Source organism: Bubalus bubalis, chromosome 5 (assembly GCF_019923935.1).
Source record: "Bubalus bubalis isolate 160015118507 breed Murrah chromosome 5, NDDB_SH_1, whole genome shotgun sequence".
Classification (NCBI taxonomy): Eukaryota; Metazoa; Chordata; class Mammalia; order Artiodactyla; family Bovidae; genus Bubalus; species Bubalus bubalis.
This window is the reverse complement of record NC_059161.1, coordinates 29,897,011-29,914,588: the sequence shown is the minus strand read 5'-3', so window position 1 is coordinate 29,914,588 and position 17,578 is coordinate 29,897,011. Positions and strand designations below refer to the sequence as shown.

General features: G+C 53.0%; 1 protein-coding gene across 1 annotated transcript; it reads left to right on the top strand.

The window, feature by feature from the left end:
• Positions 1 to 11,514: 11,514 nt before the first annotated feature.
• On the top strand, positions 11,515 to 15,903 carry MXRA8 (matrix remodeling associated 8). The gene is made up of 10 exons (XM_006066948.3): positions 11,515 to 11,651; positions 12,718 to 12,741; positions 12,856 to 13,176; positions 13,278 to 13,379; positions 13,490 to 13,975; positions 14,125 to 14,283; positions 14,466 to 14,502; positions 14,582 to 14,658; positions 14,754 to 14,834; positions 15,044 to 15,903. The coding sequence occupies exons 1-10, from the start codon at positions 11,603 to 11,605 to the stop codon at positions 15,067 to 15,069; spliced, it is 1,362 nt and encodes a 453-aa protein (XP_006067010.1). The 5' UTR covers positions 11,515 to 11,602; the 3' UTR covers positions 15,070 to 15,903.
• Positions 15,904 to 17,578: the final 1,675 nt, after the last annotated feature.

The window sequence follows — 17,578 nt, the reverse complement described above, 5'->3', positions numbered from 1 at the left end:
ACCAAGTCCTGTTTCCGCTTCTTCCCAGTTCATCGGTCGGTCTGTGGACTGTAGCCTCTGCTTCCCGTGAAAGTGGGCTTTCTCTAGTGGCGCATAAGCTGTGTGCTTATGTTTGAGAGTGGGGTCTACACACTGAGACCCCCAGCAGTGGCTCTTAAGTGCCCTCCACTCCACTTCTGGTGGAAGCCAGGACTCTGGGGACTATGGCTGATTCCAAGAAGGTTGCTAACTTCAGCAAATAAAAGTACAGGTCTCCCAGTTAGATCTGAATATCAGATAAACAAATTTCTCAGTACAAGTATGTCCCGTGTGGTGTTTACCTGGCAGCCCTAATGCCAGACCTGTAGCAGGAAATTCGTGAGAGCCCACCATGTCTCTTCATGGCAGAGGCCATGGGAGGAGTTTGGAGGGCGCAAAGGGCTTTGCTGGCCAAAGATGGACCATAGGAGGCAGGTGGCCACACTGAACTGAAGTGTATGATGTGTATTGAAGCCCGTTCTCTGGGCAACCATGGAGGATGAGGCCCAAGTCCCAGGGTCTCCAGATGCCTGACTGGAGGCATTCTCTGAGTGTTTTAGTATAACTCCCTGTCTTCCTGGAAACCAAAGCAGTCTGTATGATTAAAAAGCTAAAAGAAAGAAAAAGCTAGAGAATATGAGAATTCCAGAAAGAAAAGAGAAACTGAATTCCTAACAACAGCTTAGAGCTTTCCAGGTGGCTCAGTGGTAAAGAATTTGTGTGCCAAGCAGGAGATGTGGGTTTGATCCCTGGGTTGGAAAGAGTCCCTAGAGAAGGAAATGGCAACCCACTTCAGTTTTCTTGCTGGGAAGTCTCATGGACAGAGGAGCCTGGTGGTCTACAATCCATGGGGTTGCAGAATTGAATGCAACCTAGCTACTGAAGAGCAAACAGCAATGCCTTAGAAGTGTTCACCCTTTAAAAGAAAGTCATTTTCTTGGAGAATTCACAGTTAAAAAAGAACAAAACACCTGAGACAGCGGTTGATCATTGGATAAGAAACAGAGAGATGTGAATTCTGGCAGAGAGCAAATATTGCCAAGAAGACTTCATGTCATAGAAACATTACTTTAATACTGTTTAAATGTCAGGGTGGAAAATGTGGAGTTTAACAATCTATATTATAAAAAGGTTAGGTAGTGTTTTTAATCAGAATGAATCCTTGAACAAATTAGACTGTTATTGTTGTTTATTGGCTAAGTTGTGTCCGACTCTTTGCCATCCCATGGACCGTAGTCCACCTGGCTCCTCTGTCCATGGGATTTTCCAGGCAAGAATACTGGAGTGGGTTGCCATTTCCTTTTCCAAGGGATCATCTGGACCAGGGGCTGAACCTGTGTCTCCTTCATTGGCAGGCAGATTCTTTACTATGAGCCACCAGGAAAAGCCCCAAATTAGACTGGTTCCATAATTTTGACTTAAAACAACTATATATCTTTCTCCTGACACATAACACTGAAAAGATAATGTAGCATTGTGGAAGAATTAGATTTATTTATGTATGCAAAGTTTAATTAAACTTTCCTACATTTCTTAGTCTGGTTTTATGGGTCAGATAAGTTATTTTTTTCCAAGAACTATTTAAGGTCATAAAAATGTAAACATATGTGTTTCAGTTCAGTTCAGTCATGTCTGACTCTTTGTGACCCCATGGACTGCAGGATGCCAAGCTTCCCTGTCCAGCCCCAACTTCCAGAGCTTGCTCAAACTCATGTCCATCAAGTCGGTGATGCCATCCAACCATCTCATCCTCTGTCGTCCCCTTCTCCCGCCTTCAATCTTTCCCAGCATCAGGATCTTTTCCAAAGAGTCAGTTCTTCACATCAGGTGGCCAAAGCATTGGAGTTTCAGCTTCAGCATCAGTCTTTCCAATGAATATTGAGGACTTATTCCCTTTAGGATGGACTGGTTTGCTCTCCTTGCAGTCCAAGGAACTCTCAAGAGCCTTCTCCAACACCACGGTTTGAAAGCATCAATTCTTCAGCACTCAACTTTCCTTATAGTCCAACTCTCACATCCACACATGACTACTGGAAAAACTATAGCTTTGACTGGATGGACCTTTGTTGGCAAAGTAATGTCTCTGCTTTTTAATATGCTGTCTAGGTTGGTCATAGCTTTTCTTCCAAGGAGCAAGCATCTTTTAACTTCATGGCTGTAGTTACCATCTGCAGTGATTTTGGAGCCCAAGAAAATAGTCTGTCACTTTCCATTGTTTCCCCATCTATTTGCCATGAAGTGATGGGACCAGATGCCATGATCTTAGTTTTTTGAATGTTGTTTTAAGCCAACTTTTTCACTCTCCTCTTTCACTTTCATCAAGAGGCTCTTTAGTTCTTCTTCGCTTTCTGCTATAAGGGTGGTGTCATCTGCGTGTCTGAGCTTATTGCTATTTCTTCTGGCAATCTTGATTCCAGCTTGTGCTTCATCCAGCCCGGGATTTCACATGTTGTACTCTGAATATAAGTTAAATAAGCAGGGTGACAATATACAGCTTTGACGTACTCCTTTCCCAATTTTGAACCAGTCCGTTGTTCCATGTCTGGTTCTAACTGTTGCTTTGTGACCTGCATACAGATTTCTCAGGAGGCAGGTAAGGTAGTCTGGTATTGTGTTTAACTATATTTGATTAAATTAACTGATCTTGGGCTTTCCTGGTGGCTCAGTGGTTAAGAGTCCACCGTACAATGCAGGGGTCACAAGTTCAGTCCCTGGTCCAGGAAGGTCCTACATGCCACAGGGCAGCTGAGCCCACGTGCCACAACTACTGAGCCCGCTTGCCCTAGAACCTGTGCTCCACAACAGGAGAAGCCACCACAATAAGAAGCTTGCATTCTGACTAGAGAGTAGCCCTCACTTGCCACAACTAGAGAAAGCACACGCAAGGGAACAAAGACCCAGCACAGCGAAAAATAAATAAATAAGTTGTTTTTTTTTAAAGAAAAGCACTGAGGTCCCTATACCCCGCCTTCCTCTTGGGGAGAAAAAAAAAAAAAACAGCTGATCTGTTTTACTTATTGCTTTTGACTCCACTGGGTCTTTGTTGCTTTGTGTGGACTTCCAGGTGTGGCGAGCAGGGACTACTCTTTGTTGCAGAGTTGGGGCTTCTTATTGCGGTGGCTTCTCTTGCTGCTGAGGATAGGCTCTGGGCTCCCGGGCTTTAGTTGTGGCACACACTCAGTAGTTGTGGCTTACAGGCCCTAGAGTGCTCGGGCTTCAGTAGTTGCAGCACGTGGGTTTTGTATTTGTGGCTGGGGGCTCTAGAACACAGGCACAGTAATTGTGGCACATGGGCTTAGTTGCTCTACCACATGTGGAATCTTCCTTAGACCAGGGATCAAATCCATGTCTGCTGATTTGACAGGTGGATTCTTATCCACTGCACCACCAGGGACATCTGAGCTGATCTCATTTATAAAGGATTTGTTCAGGTAAACCTGAGACATGCTCTGAACTACTCGCATTTCATTGTGCTACCTGCCTCTCACCTCTGGTATATGGTCACTACGGATGTCAGAACCCCTCCCTGTACACAAACCCCTTGGCCTTGTGGTCCTGCTTTGGTCCCCCCACCAAAGCCAGGGGCTGTCTCCCTTCCCAGGAGTCTGGGCTGTGACTTGCTTTGACCAGTCGGAAGCGGCAGATGCTTTTGAGCTTCGGCCTTAAGGCTCCCAGCAGTTTCTGTCAGGAAGGAAGCCTGGTTTAGACTGCTGAGTGACAAGGGGCCACATGGACAGAGGACCCAGCCTGTGGCCACACCAAGACCCCAGTTTATGGAGAGAAGCACGTGGATCGTCCAGGCCCCATCAAGCCATCCCAGCAATGCCATGTGGAGCTAGGACTCCTGACCCACAGAATTGTGGGCAGTAGAGGACAACAACATCAGCCCTGTAGCCCCCTGTGCTTGGTGTGGGTGACAGCCACGATTCTGTTCTCTCCACCTCAACCTTGGGGGTTCTCCTGCCTGGAAAAGCTGTGTTTATTTCTAGTCACTTGTTCCTGTGGGTGTCGACATGGATGGTTACTTCCTCCTCTGGGTCACAGTCCAGTACCCCTGGGCTTTGTTGCTCCTCTGGTTCCAGCTTTGGGCCCTGTGACCTTTGACACCCCCATCATTAGTTTTGGGTTGTTTTTGTTTTTTTTTTTTTTTTTTTAGCACATCCTTCCTTTTTGGCACTACAGACTTCTTTTGTGTATTTCTTCACACAGCCCTAAAATCAGACATTTCTCCAAGGAGCCCTGGTTCCTGTTCTTATAAAATGATCTTAGAAACCAAGATCTGGAGCTGGGTATGCACACAGCTGTGGGCCCTTCTCAGATGGCACTTGACCATGTGTTCACACAGAGGAAACTGCTGCCACAAGCATCCACAGTGTTTCTGTTAGGCTGAACACGAGTTCATAGCAGCATCTCCAGTTGTGATCCAGACCTTGTGGTTCATCCCAGCTCCTCTCTTGCTTTTCCATAACCTCTCATCTAATTGTTTAGCCCACATCCTATAGGCAGTAGCGGAGCTGATAAACCATAGCCAGCAGGAAGCAGCTTTGCCAGCTCAAGCTCAGTGCTGTGTGCAGGCCCCTCTTCCTTTAGTCACAGGCTCTGCTCACTCCTGAGGTTGCTCAGACTGGCGCTCACACACCCCTTACGTGTTGTTACTCCATGTGTGACTCAGCAGGTTTCTTGGCCACATTTTGGTTTCCTGATCACCTGCGTGAGTTTTTTAGACTTTTCACATGTTAAGGTTCCCTCCATGTTCCGTGCAGTTCATTGGATCTTAATAAATGCATGGTGCCATGTGTCCCCTGATTGTGGGTCATGCAGAACAGTTCCCTGTTCCCTGATCTCCTGCTTGGAGAAACCCCCTGTGCTCTACCATTCATCCCTCCCCCAGCTTGTGGTTGTGTTGCTTATGCAGCAAATATGTGGATCTTTTCTAAAGATACTGAGATTATTAAGACATCTCTTGTAGGCTGTGTCGGAAAACTCATCTAACACAAGACATGGTCTTGCAAATTGCTCTCCATACACCGGTGTCCCCTAAAAGCAGCCTTGGATAAGAGCCCTCATGAAATTATGTATAGGAGACCACTCTCTGGTCCTGAGTAAAAAACATTTTTAACACAGGAGGTAAAGTTAAACACTATGTTCACAATTGTTAAGTGCTATGCATGAGCATGTGTCCCACAGATCTCCCTATCGTCTGGAAGCTCCGTTTTATCCCTCCAACACAGGGTTGAATAGTGACTGTCACTATTCACACAGTCATTATTCAAGTGACTTTTTTTTTAAATACATTTATTTATTTATTTGGCAGGTCTGATTTCCTTTAGGATGGGCTGGTTTGATATCCTTGCAGTCCAAGGGACTCTCAAGAGTCTTCTCCAGCACCACAGTTCAAAAGCATCAGTTCTTTGGCAATCAGCCTTCTTTATGGTCCAACTCTCATATCCATACAAGACTACTGAAAAAGCCATAGCTTTGACTAAACAGACCTTTGTCAGGAAAGTGATGTCTCTGCTTTTTAATATGCTGTCTAGGTTTGTCATGGCTTTTGTTCCAAGGAGCAAGCGTCTTTTAATTTCATGGCTTCAGTTATCACCTGCAGTGAATTTTGAGCCCACGAAAATAAAATCTGCCACTGCTTCCCCATCTATTTGCCATGAAGTGATGGGGCCAGATGCCATGATTTTTTTTTTTTCTTATGCTTAGTTTTAAGCCAGGTTTCTCACTCTCCTTTCCATGAATCATGGATTCAGATTAACTGGACATGGTCAAGTAGAAAATAGCAAAAATGAACACCTACATCTTAGGAACTGGTGAACTAAAATGGATAGGAATGAGAGAATTCCATTCAGATGACCATTATATCTACTACTGTGGGCAAGAATCCCTTAGAAAAAGAGGAGTAGCCCTCATAGTCAACAAGAGTCCAAAATGCATTACTTGGGTGCACTCTCAAAAATGACAGAATGATCTCAGTTCGTTTCCAAGGCAAACTGTTCAATATTACTTTAAGTCTATACCCCAACCAGTGATGCTGAAGAAGCTGAAGTTGAATGGTTCTGTGAAGACCTACAACACCTTCTAGAACTAACACCAAAAATAGATACCCTTTTCATCATAGGGGATTGGAATGCAAAAGTAGGAAGTCAAGAGATACTTGGCAAGTTTGGCCTTGGAGTACAAAATGAAGCAGGGCAAAGGCTAACAGTTTTGTCAAGAGAACACACTGGTCATAGCAAACACCCTTTTTCAACAACCCAAGAGATGACTCTATACCTGGACGTCACCAAATGGTCAATACCGAAATCAGATTGATTATGTTCTTTGCAGCCCAAGTTGGAGAAACTCTATACAGTCAGTAAAAACAAGACTTGAAGCTGACTGTGGCTCAGATCATGAGCTCCTTATTGCCAAATTCAGGCTTAAATTGAAGAAAGTAGGGAAAACCACTAGGCCATTAAGGTATGACCTAAATCAAATCCCTTATGATTATACAGTGGAGGTGACAAATAGATTTACGGGATTAGATCTGGTGGACAGACTGCCTGAAGAACTACGGATAGATGTTTGTAGCATTGTTCAGGAAGCAGTGACCAAAACCATCCCAAAGAAAAGGAAATGCAAGAAGGCAAAGTGGTCATCTGAGGAGGCTTTACAAATAGCTGAGAAAAGAAGAGAAGCAAAAGGCAAGGGAGAAAGGGAAGGATACATCCAATTGAATGTAGAGTTCCAGAGAATAACAGAGATAGGAAGGTCTTCTTAAGTGAACAATATAAAGAAGTAGAGGGAAAAAATAAAATGGAAAAGACGAGAGATCTCTTCAAGAAAATTGGAGATATCAAGGGAAACATTTCATGCAAGGATGGCATGATAAAAAACAGAAACAGTAAGGACCTAACAGAAGCAGAAGAGATTAAGAAGGGATGGCAAGAATACATAGAACTGTACAAAAAAGGTCTTAATGACCCAGATAACCACAATGGTGTGGTCACTCACCTAGAGTCAGACATCCTGGACTATGAAGTCAAATGGGTCTTTGGAAGCATTACTGTGAACAAAGCTAGTGGAGGTGATGGAAATCCAGCTGAGCTATTTAAAATCCTAAATGATGATGCTGTTAAAGTGCTGCACCCATTTCAGCAAATTTGGAAAACTCAGCAGTGGCCACAGGGCTGGAAAATGTTAGTTTTCATTCCAATCCCCAAAAACGGCAATGCCAAAGAATGTTCAGACTACCACACAATTGAGCTCATTTCACATGCTAGCAAGCTTATGCTCAGAATCCTTCAAGCTGTGCTTCAGCAGTCCCTGAAACAACTTCCAGATGTAGGAGCTGGGTGTCAAAGAGGCAGAGGAACCAGAGATCAAATTGCCAACAATTATTGGATCATGGAGAAAGCAAGGGTGTTCCAGAAAAACATCTGCTTCTTTGACTATGCTAAAGCCTTTGTGTGGATCACAAGCTGTGGAAAATTCTTAAAGTGATGAGAGTACCAGACCACCTTACCTGTCTCCTGAGAAACCTGTATGAGGGTCAAGAAGCAATGGTTAGAAGAACCAGACGTGAAACAACAGCCTGGTTCAAAATTGGGGAAGGAATACATCAAGGCTGTATATTGTCAACCTGCTTATTTAACTTATATGCAGAGTACATCATGCAAAATGCTAGGCAGGATGAATCACAAGCTGGAATCAAGACTGCCAGAAGAAATATCAACAACCTCAGATATGCAGATGATACCAATCTAATAACAGAAAGTGAAGAGAAACTAAAGAGCCTCTTGAGAGTGAAAAAGTTGGCTTAAAACTTAACATTCAGAAAACTAAGGTCATGGCACCCAGTCCCATCACTTCATGGCAAATAGAAGTGGAAAAAGTGGAAGCAGTGACAGATTTTTCTTGGCCTCCAAAATCACTGCAGACAATGATTGCAGCCACAAAATTAAAAGATGCTGAATCCTTGGAAGGAAAGCTATGACAAACTTAGACAATAAAAAGCAGAGACCACTTTGTCAACAAAGGTCTGTATAGTCAAAGCTATGGTTTTTCCAGTAGTCCTGTACAGATATGAGTTGGACCATAAAGAAGGCTGAGCGCTAAAGAACTGATGTTTTCGAATTGTAGTGCTAGAGAAGACTACTGAGAGTCCTTTGTATAGCAAGGATATCAAACCAGTCCATCCTAAAGGAAATCAACCCTGAATATTCATTGGAAGGACAGATGCTGAAGCTGAAGCTCCAATACTTTGGCCACCTGATGTGAAGAGCTGACTCTTTGGAAAAGTCCTTGATTCTGGGAAAGATTGAGGGCAGGAAGAGAAGCGGGCAGCAGAGGATGAAGTGGTTAGATAGCATAACCATCTCAATGGACATGAGTTACAGCAAACTCCAGAAGATGGTGGAGGACAGCCGTTTTCTCAGCCAGAGGAGAAGAGAGCTTCATGGGATTCATGGGTCCTCAGACAAGAGGGCTGCAGAGTCCCCCTGCCTCTTGGGGCCAGGCAGGCCACCAAGAACCAAGAAGAAGGGCCTACACAGTCTCAAGTGACTTTTTTTTTAATGTATTTATTTATTTATTTGGCTGTACCAGGTCTTAGTTGGATTTTCATTGTGGCCTGTGGGATCTAGTTCCCTGACTGGGGATCAAACTTAAGCCCCTTGCATTGGGAAAGTTCAGTCTTAGGCACTGGACCACCAGTGAAGTTCTACAAATGGCTTTTAGGAGAACTGCTCAGACCAACAGAAAAACAGTGTGAGGTCCGTTTTCTTCTCGGGGGAGGGAGTTTCAGTGTTCCAGGAGAAGCTGAGGCTCCTTGGCAGCAATGCAGACTCTGCCTCAGGAGTGACTGGCAGGCACCTGTCGTGTGGGTACTAAGGGCTGTCCGGCCACAGGCTCCTTCAGGGCTGGGTGCCCTGGGGAGCATCTCAGATTCTGTCCACCACCTGGTCCTCGGACGTCCATTTTCCTGGTGTGCTCTTGTAAACCCTGACAGCTCTAAACTAACCATTTGGCTTTTCTTGCGTCACCAGACCACCAGGCCTCTTCAGGCCTCCCTGTGCTCCATGTGAGAGCCTGGGCGTGGCCCGCAGACCTCCTTGCCCAGCATGCCTACCCTCCTCCCCAACACCTACTGGCAGGCAGCTTCCTGAGCCCCTGCCTGGCCATTCGCTGTGGGTGTGGGTCCCTCAGAGGGTGTCCTGGTCCATCCTCAGAGGAATGGGTCCCTTGGAGGCTGTCCAGGTCAGTTCACGGAGGGAGCCCCTGCCCGGCTTTAATGTTGCTGCGTTTAAAATGACCTCATTCCTCAGCGAGCCGGCTGCCTCCCCACTAACAACTCCCAGAGGGCAGGAGCTTGGCCTCTGTGCAGTGCTGAACCCCAGGGCCTGGCACACAGCTCAGCTCTGTGCCGGGTGAGCAGTAGGTGCTCAGCTCTGCTGGATGACGGAACAGCACGTGTTAACACGTGTCTGTGTCGGGTTGTGCCTCTGAGTGCCTGTGGTTTTTCCTCCCAATGAGCCTGGCTGCCTGGAATGTCCGGGTCCCCAGGACTGGAGCCAGAGGCTGAGTCTCAGTCTCCATGGGGCTGCCTGGCTGACCCGCCTTTTGGGAGAGGGGATGCGGTCATTTAGTTCTGGTCTGTTCTCTTCTGGGCCTCTGTTCTCACTTGTGTTTCCTGCCAAGGACGGGGGAGGTGGGCTCAAGCAGAGAGAACAGGAGGGAGCAGGGAGGAGGGTGATGCCACCTTCCACTGCCCTGTCCATCCTGCCCAGTGGTGCCACAGGGTTTGCTTCCTCCTTCAGGCTTCTGCACTGGGGCTGAGCCAAGGGCTGGATCTGCGGTGCAGTAAACCAACCAACCTCCATGCAGGCCTGGTCGGGGGTGGGGGTGGAGGGGCTCTGCAGGGAGTTCAGGGTGTGGACCCAGCACCTCCAGCCTCCTAGCTCAGTGCTGGGAGCTGACCCTGTCCTCTTCCAGATTGAGAGGCCAGACCTGGGTGTCTGCTTTCCTGCCGCCCTGCTTGGACAACTTCCTTCTGTGGAAGAAAGACAGCCCGGCAGCCAGAGGCGGGGACAGAGGGCTGAGATGGAGGGCAGAGGCTGAGGCACATGGAGAGAGACAGACACACCGGGGGCGGGGGGGGTGGGGGGGGGAGGTGCGCAGAGGAGGGAGGCGGACTGGGAGGGAGGCCACCAGCACTAATATAAACCAGTTAGAAAAACAGGAGGAGAGGCCAGGCCTCAAGGCCAGCCAGGCTGGGCTTGTTTTTCCAGAATGAAAGGCCCGGAAGGAGCTGGGGGTGGGGTATGGAGACAAGTCCTGATTCCAGTTTGGAAAAAGGGCTCTGCCTACCAGGGCCTGGATCCTGCTGAGGAAACGGTCCGTTAGACTGGGGGTGGGGCGTCCTCCCAGTCCTGTGTCCTCAGCCGGTCCTACCTGCTGTCACCCCTCATTCCTTCTTGCTGCAGCATCAGCAGCCTCCTCCCCTTGCCTGGAGCCTAGGAGTCTGGCTGAGCTGGGCGCCTTGCTTGTCTGAGAACTTGGGGACCAGGGCAGGGTTCAAGAGTTAGACTCCAGCCCACCAGGGCCTGGGACCTGTGACCATAATTCAGTCCAAATGGGCAGTCCAAAAATGCACCCTGGGTTTTGTGGTTGTTCAGTGGATTTTTCCTTTCTTTTTCTTGAGGTTTGCTTAACTAGAAAGAGTGGGTTTGGTACACAGTGCATGCTCTGTTATTTCACATTTGTTTACGTGACTTTGAGAGTTTTCCCAGAGCTTCAAATTTGTGCCTTCTGTTGGGAAGGCTTCCATACCCCGTCTTTCTTCCCTCTCCTCCAGGAGGGGAGGGTGGTGCTCCCGGGAATAGTGGACCTGGGTCTGGGTGGCAGGCAGATGGGGTGGGGGCACCAGGACAGGGAACCCTGGTCCCTGCCGCTCATCTCCCTGGCAGCTTTCTGGGTGCTGAAGCTGACTGATAGACCGTGGTGTCCATCATGCTGCCAGGAGGGAGCCCCTGCACCCCCAGGGCCTGCACTACTCTTGTCCCCACCTCACAGCTGAAAAAATGGAGCCCCAGGGGTCACCACACAGCCAGCGGGAAGAGCTGGTGGCTGGGGGGCCTTTCTGCTGGCCTGCAGGGGGTTGGGAGGGGAAATGGCTGGGGTCCCCCTATAGAGGTGCAGGTGAGGAGATGCTCCCCCCAGAACCCTAGACCTCCAGTGGCCCTAGTGGGAATCCGTCTGTCACAAATACCCACAAGGCATCTGGGGCCATACCCTCAGGCCCCCGCCCCTCCAGGGTTGGGCTGCTGCCCCCTTCTCCAGGACCCAAGCCAGAGTGACTCCCCTCACCCTCTGGGACACAGTGGCCAAGGCCCCAACTCCTCCCACCAGGCCAGCCAAGTACTGGGGGAGGCCAACGGGCTGGGCAGGAGCAGAGGGGGCGGTCTGCAGACTGTCAGCCAGCCCAGGGCTCCGTGATGTCATGGCGGGTGCTGAGGAGGGGGAGGAGGAGGGGGCCGGGCTGTTTTTCTGCAGAGTTTGAGACTGAGGAGACAAAGCGCCTCCGGGCCAGGCGGGCGCCATGGAGCTGCGGGCCTGGGTCCTGCTCTGGAGACTTGTGCTTCTGCAGAGTGAGTTCCTGGGGGGTGGGGTGGCAGGAGTCACATCTAGTCTGAACCAGTTTGTGTTTGGGGCTAAGCCTGTCTGAACTCTGGGGTGAGGGGACACCCCACCAGGAAGCAGATGGGTCTGGGGACCTCAGAGGATGCTGCTCACCAGAAGGCCCCCAGGACACGGAGGGGCTGAGGTCTGATGTTAGATCCCTACAGAACTTCCCCTCACTGTATGCTGGAGACAGGGCTGGACAGGGCAGGGAGGCTGAGCATGGGGGTTCCTCCTGGGGTCCCTTGCACCCTCTACTTCTCTGGGACGCCCCTCTAGCCTTGTGCTTATCTGTTGTCAGGAGGGGATGGGTGAAGGATTGAGGGGGACCCGGGAAGCATGGGTATCACAGGGTCTGTTCCCGGGCTCCCGGAGCCTGCTCCCCGGGGGTGGCCTGCTGACCCGGCACATTCCTCTGTCCAGCCGGGGCGCCAGGCCACATCTCTGGAGCAGGAATTTAGCATGTGGGGTGGCAGATGGTGGGGTCACTCTCCACATCCAGCCTTCTTGTCCTTCTGAAGGCCAAGGGCCTCCTGGGTGGGGTGCCAGCAGCCTGAGGACCCTGGAGGGTTAGTGCAGCATGGCCCTGGGCAGGTGCCACACTGGATATGTATGTAGCCCCCAAACCAGCTGAGGTGTCAGGCACTGGCGCTCTTGTGGCCTTGCTGCAGTGATGGTTAGGGTAGCCACCATTCCTGAAGGTGGCCCTTGATGACAAGCACATATCCAGAACTGGGCTGGCCCCACCACTCACCCCGAGAGATGCAGGTGCTGTCCCTGCAGGCCGGGGAGGTGGCCAGGAGGATTAAGTGGGGGCCTGGGAGAGGTAGGGGGAATAGGAGACCCCCCACTGTCCCCTCCTGGCTTCTCTGGACCTACCCCTACCTGTTACCAGGGTGTCCTTAGCACCCACCTCAACTAGGACTAAAGAAGGGACCCAGGGGCCAAGTGGGGGGTCAATTTCAGCAGGTGAGCCACATGTGAAGGCTCAGGTCACCCCCTCCCCAGTTTGACCCTCACTTCCTCTCATTCCAGGTTCTGCCGTCCTTCTGTCTTCAGGTTAGTGACCACCCTCCCCTAAGAACCTGTCAGTCTCCCTGCCTTCTTGCTAGCCCCATCCTGTACTGTCCTCTGGAGTCTCATCCCTTGCCGGTGACTCCCCCTTCCCACCAGGGCCATCAGGGCCCGCGACCTCCGACAGGTCCGTGGTGTCCGAGTCCACAGTAAGCTGGGCAGCAGGCGCCCGGGCGGTGCTGCGCTGCCAGAGCCCGCGCATGGTGTGGACCCAAGACAGGCTGCACGACCGCCAGCGCGTCGTCCACTGGGACCTCAGCGGCAGCAAGGCTGGCGGCCCCGCGCGCCGACTGGTGGACATGTACTCGGCGGGCGAGCAGCGCGTGGGCGAGCAGCGCGTGTACGAGCCGCGCGACCGCGGCCGCCTCCTGCTGCCTCCCTCCGCCTTCCACGATGGCAACTTCTCGCTGTTCATCCGAGGTACTAGCCGGGGTACCGCGGCGGGGGGCGGGGGCTCCGGGGCGCGGGCGGGGCCGCGGAGCTTACGGCTGGGTTCCCCCCGCCCATCCCCCGGTGCGTAGCGGTGGAGGAGACTGACGAGGGGCTGTACACCTGTAATCTTCACCACCATTACTGCCACCTCTACGAGAGCCTGGCCGTGAGCCTCGAGGTTACCGACGACCGTGAGTGTGCCCCCCCAACACCCCGCCCCTGCGCTCCCACCCCTGCCACCCTGGACGCCCCGTCCCGGCTCCCTCCCGGCCCGGGATCCCTGACCACCATGCTCCCCCAGCCCGGGCCGCCGGCGCGCACTGGGACGGCGAGAAAGAGGTGCTGGCTGTGGAGCGCGGCGCGCCTGCGTTGCTGACGTGCGTGAACCGCGCGCACGTGTGGACTGACAGACACTTGGAGGAAGCGCAGCAGGTTGTGCACTGGGACCGCCAGCCTCCCGGGGTGCCGCACGACCGTGCGGACCGCCTGCTCGACCTTTACGCGTCCGGCGAGCGCCGCGCCTACGGGCCGCCCTTCCTGCGTGACCGCGTGGCCGTGGAGGCGGACGCGTTTGCGCGCGGCGACTTCTCGCTGCTTATCGACCCGCTGGAGCCTGCAGACGAGGGCACCTACTCCTGCCACCTGCACCACCACTACTGCGGCCTGCACGAGCGCCGCGTCTTCCACCTGAGGGTCACCGAGCCAGCTGCCCGGCCTCCGCCGCCCCCGCGGGACTCCCCGGGTAATGGCTCCAGCCACAGCGGCGCGCCCGGCCCAGGTGCAAGAGGTACGTCTGCGGGGCAGCAACCCACCTGGCCCCTTCCCGTCCCAAATCAGGGATCCCGGTGTTGGGGGGTTGGCCTCCGCGGGCTGAGATCGGCTGGGTCGGGGCGCACGGCGCGCTCCCTTACGTTGTCCCGCGCACGGTCCCCACAGATCCCACCCTGACGCGAGGCCGCAGCGTCATCAACGTCATCGTCCCCGAGGGCCGAGCCCACTTCTTCCAGCAGCTGGGCTACGTGCTGGCCACCCTGCTGCTCTTCATCCTGCTGCTCATCACGGTCGTTCTGGCCACCCGGCAGCGCCGCCGTGGAGGTGAGCCGATTGCCTGGCTTGGGCCAGCTTCAGGAAGCCTTTCCCGGCCGGAGGCGGGACTTAGGGCACAGTGACCAAAGCGGACGGGCCGGGAGCCTCCTGCCCGGGCTGCGAGGGTTCCTCTGGGCTGGAGGAGCTGGGGAGTGGGCAAGGCTGCCCCCAACACGAGTCTCCCTCCCCAGGCTACGAATACTCTGATAAGAAGTCCAAGTCAAAGGGGTAAGTATCCCTTCTGGGTTCCCTGGGGACTGAGCAGACTCACCCACTTTCTGACCTCCCACCACCCCGCTGCCTCCAGGAAAGACATAAACATGGCAGAGTTTGCTGTGGCCTCCGGGGACCAGTCTCTTTACAGGAGTGAGGACATTCGACTAGGTGAGGAGACCCAAGGGGCAGACTGTGGCTCCCACGCCTGGGACGAGGGAGGCACGTCTTTGAGGGGCCCTCACCTTGCTCTCTTCCTGCTCCAGATTACAAAAACAACATCCTGAAGGAGAGGGCTGAGGTGGCCCACAGCCTCCCGCCGGCCAAGAACATCGACTTGGACAAAGGTTAGTGAAGGGGAGGGAGGGAGACCCCTGCCCATCTCAGAGCTGGGCTGTACCCCCTTTCCATCCACTCAGAACCCCAAGACACCTGCCAGCCTTGCAAGGAGTCCCCTGCCCCCTCGGGGTTCCAGAAGTCCCTGGATGGTCCTGATGGAAGTCGGCCCATTTTGCCGGGGCAGAGGACAGACACCACCTGTCCCTTTGGCTTCCAGAGTTCAGGAAGGAGTACTGCAAATAAGGCGACTCTGGGCTCCTGGCTGGGCCAGCAGCTCTGCCAACTCTTGTCTGTCCACCTTGGAGGACTCTTCCTGACCCCCACGCAGCTCACCTGGCCCCCCTTCCAGCGGCTGGTCCCGCTGTCCAGAAACTTGGCCTGGACCGGTGCAGAGTGAGGCTGCCTCCAGGCCCACAGGACCACCTAGTCTTCCGACGCACTCGTGGGCTCCCTGGAATCTGCCAGCGCTGCAGCTGGCCCCTTCAGCAGCCCTCACCAGGTGCCCTTCCCTCCTCACGTGGCCAAGACCCTGCCGATGTCCACCAGTCCCTCAGGCTCTCCTGGCCTCTGCCCACCGGGGGCTAGGAGCCCCACCTCTGCAGGGGCAGGACAGGGCTCAGTGGGGATTCTTGGCGTCTGGGTCAGCCTCAGGGCTGGCAGTCCTCAGGAGAGCTGCCTGCTGGCTCCCCTCGACTGCACCCCACGTTACCCTGCCAGACTGTAGTGGGCTCTGCATGGCAACCCAAAGCCTATGCACTCCAGGCCTGGGGCTAGTGTTTCTCTGCACTGCATCTGGCCACCTGGGGCCGCCTCTCTGCTTACCCTGCTCCAGCCCCGTTTTCAACAAGTTGCCTTGACAGTCACTGGGCTCCATGTGACTTCTGACTCTGACCCCCTTCTCTCGGCTTTTCCCTGGGCTGGAGTCCAGGGACGAGGCCTCATTGACTCTGTTTTGGCTGAGGACCGGAGGATGGTGTCAAGATGGTCTTAGAGTGGCCAGTGCTGCCACTCCCGACACCCCACACTTGCTCATCCTGGGGAATTGCTATCGTCTCAATAAAGACCACATCGATTTTAGACCTGGGCCCAAGGATGCTTCTGCTGTTCCACTGTGTCTCCCGGGGGCAGAGTCTGCGCCTTGGGGCCCCAAAGTGCTTTCTTCCATCTGAAGTTGCACTGTCATCACCCCTTCCTTTGGGTGGAAGGTCTGGGTGTCCTGGGGAGGGGCCTCAGGTCCTCTTCAGAGGGTTTATTGGACATGGGGGAGGGGAGCATGATGGGGGATATGAGGACAGAGGGCTGTACTAGTTCAGTCCTCTGAAAACAGAAGCAGATGCCAGGATGGGCTTCAGTTCACGAGGAAAAAGGGGGAGGAGGCAGTCAGTGGGAGAGCCCTCAGGGGTGCCAGCAGGACAGGAACAGAACAGGAGGAGTATGAGGTAGAAAGAAGCCTGTTTCTACAGCGCTGACCCTGTCTTCCAAGGCCCTTGGGGGGAGGAGGGGCAACTGTCACCCTAAGTTGGAAAACCCAGAGTGGTGGACTGAGAACTCACAGATCATGACCCGCTGAGCAAGGAAGCACAGCCACCCACACAGAGTCCGCGTGTGGCTCTCCCAGCACTGGAACTCTCACCTGCCGAAGGTGAAACCCTGTCATTTTGAAGCCACAGTTTCAAGATGTCACACAAGGAGACCCACAAAATTTGTTCCTTACAGTTCCTGGTTGGGGGATGGGAATGCTCTGTGAGCCAGGGGAAGGGCAGCTCTCTGGAGCAAGGGCTGCAGGCCGGAGATGGCTAGCCCAGGGTAGCAAGCACCTAAAACTTATAAGGCGCTTGGGGCAGCGGTCACTGACTGTCACGGGCTCGACTCTGAGTGGTCACTGTAAAAGGTGCTGGGGGAAAAGCAAGGCAGGAACTTGTGGTGGGGATCCTGAGCTTGGGTCCTCACCTACCTGTCCAGATTCTGTACGTGAGCAGGGCTGACATGCAGTAAAACGCCTGGGCGACAATTCAAAATAGCTGTTTTCTCTTCACACCCCTCAAGAACCCCCCCAGTGGCAAAAGCAGGGAGGGAGGCTGGGGCAGGGAGTTGTGACTCCCCCCAGCCTAGTGACCCCCGAATCACAGTGGCCACACTGCCATTGGACAAGGCCCTTCCTGTCAGAGCTCAGGCTCTGGCCACAAACTCAGGCCCCTTGCAAAGCCCCAGCTCGACTACATGAACATGGGTCCTGGGACTTGCCTCTGGCTACCAGCCTCTGTCCTGTGACTTGGGCTGAGAGTTAGGCGATCAGGTAGGAGAGAGAAGTTCAAGGGCAGGAGAGCATCTGGGACCCCAGAGCCCCTGCATCAGTGTGACCAGCAGCTATTTGTATCTGGCCTGGGGGATCTGGTCCCTGGTGAGCTCTCAGGGTAGGGACTGTCTTCCTCCCTCCCCGAACACCCAGCAGAAAGCCATGGTGACCCTTCCTTCAAGGCCATCTTTCCTGGCTTCCTCAGATCACCTCTGGGGAAGCTGAGACCCAAGAGAAGAAGGCCCAGGCTTTGCTGAGTGGGCCAACCTCACAGAGCCCTCAGAGCCTAGGGAAACGGATGTCAACACCCCTGCCGAGGCTCACCTGAGTGTGGTCCCTGGCCTGGACTCAGGGACTTATGGAAAAACTGGCTCCTCCAGTCAGTGATGGACTAATGTGGCCTTTTCTTCTGCTGGTCCACTGAGCAAGGATGGTCCTGACCTGGCAGATGGGAGA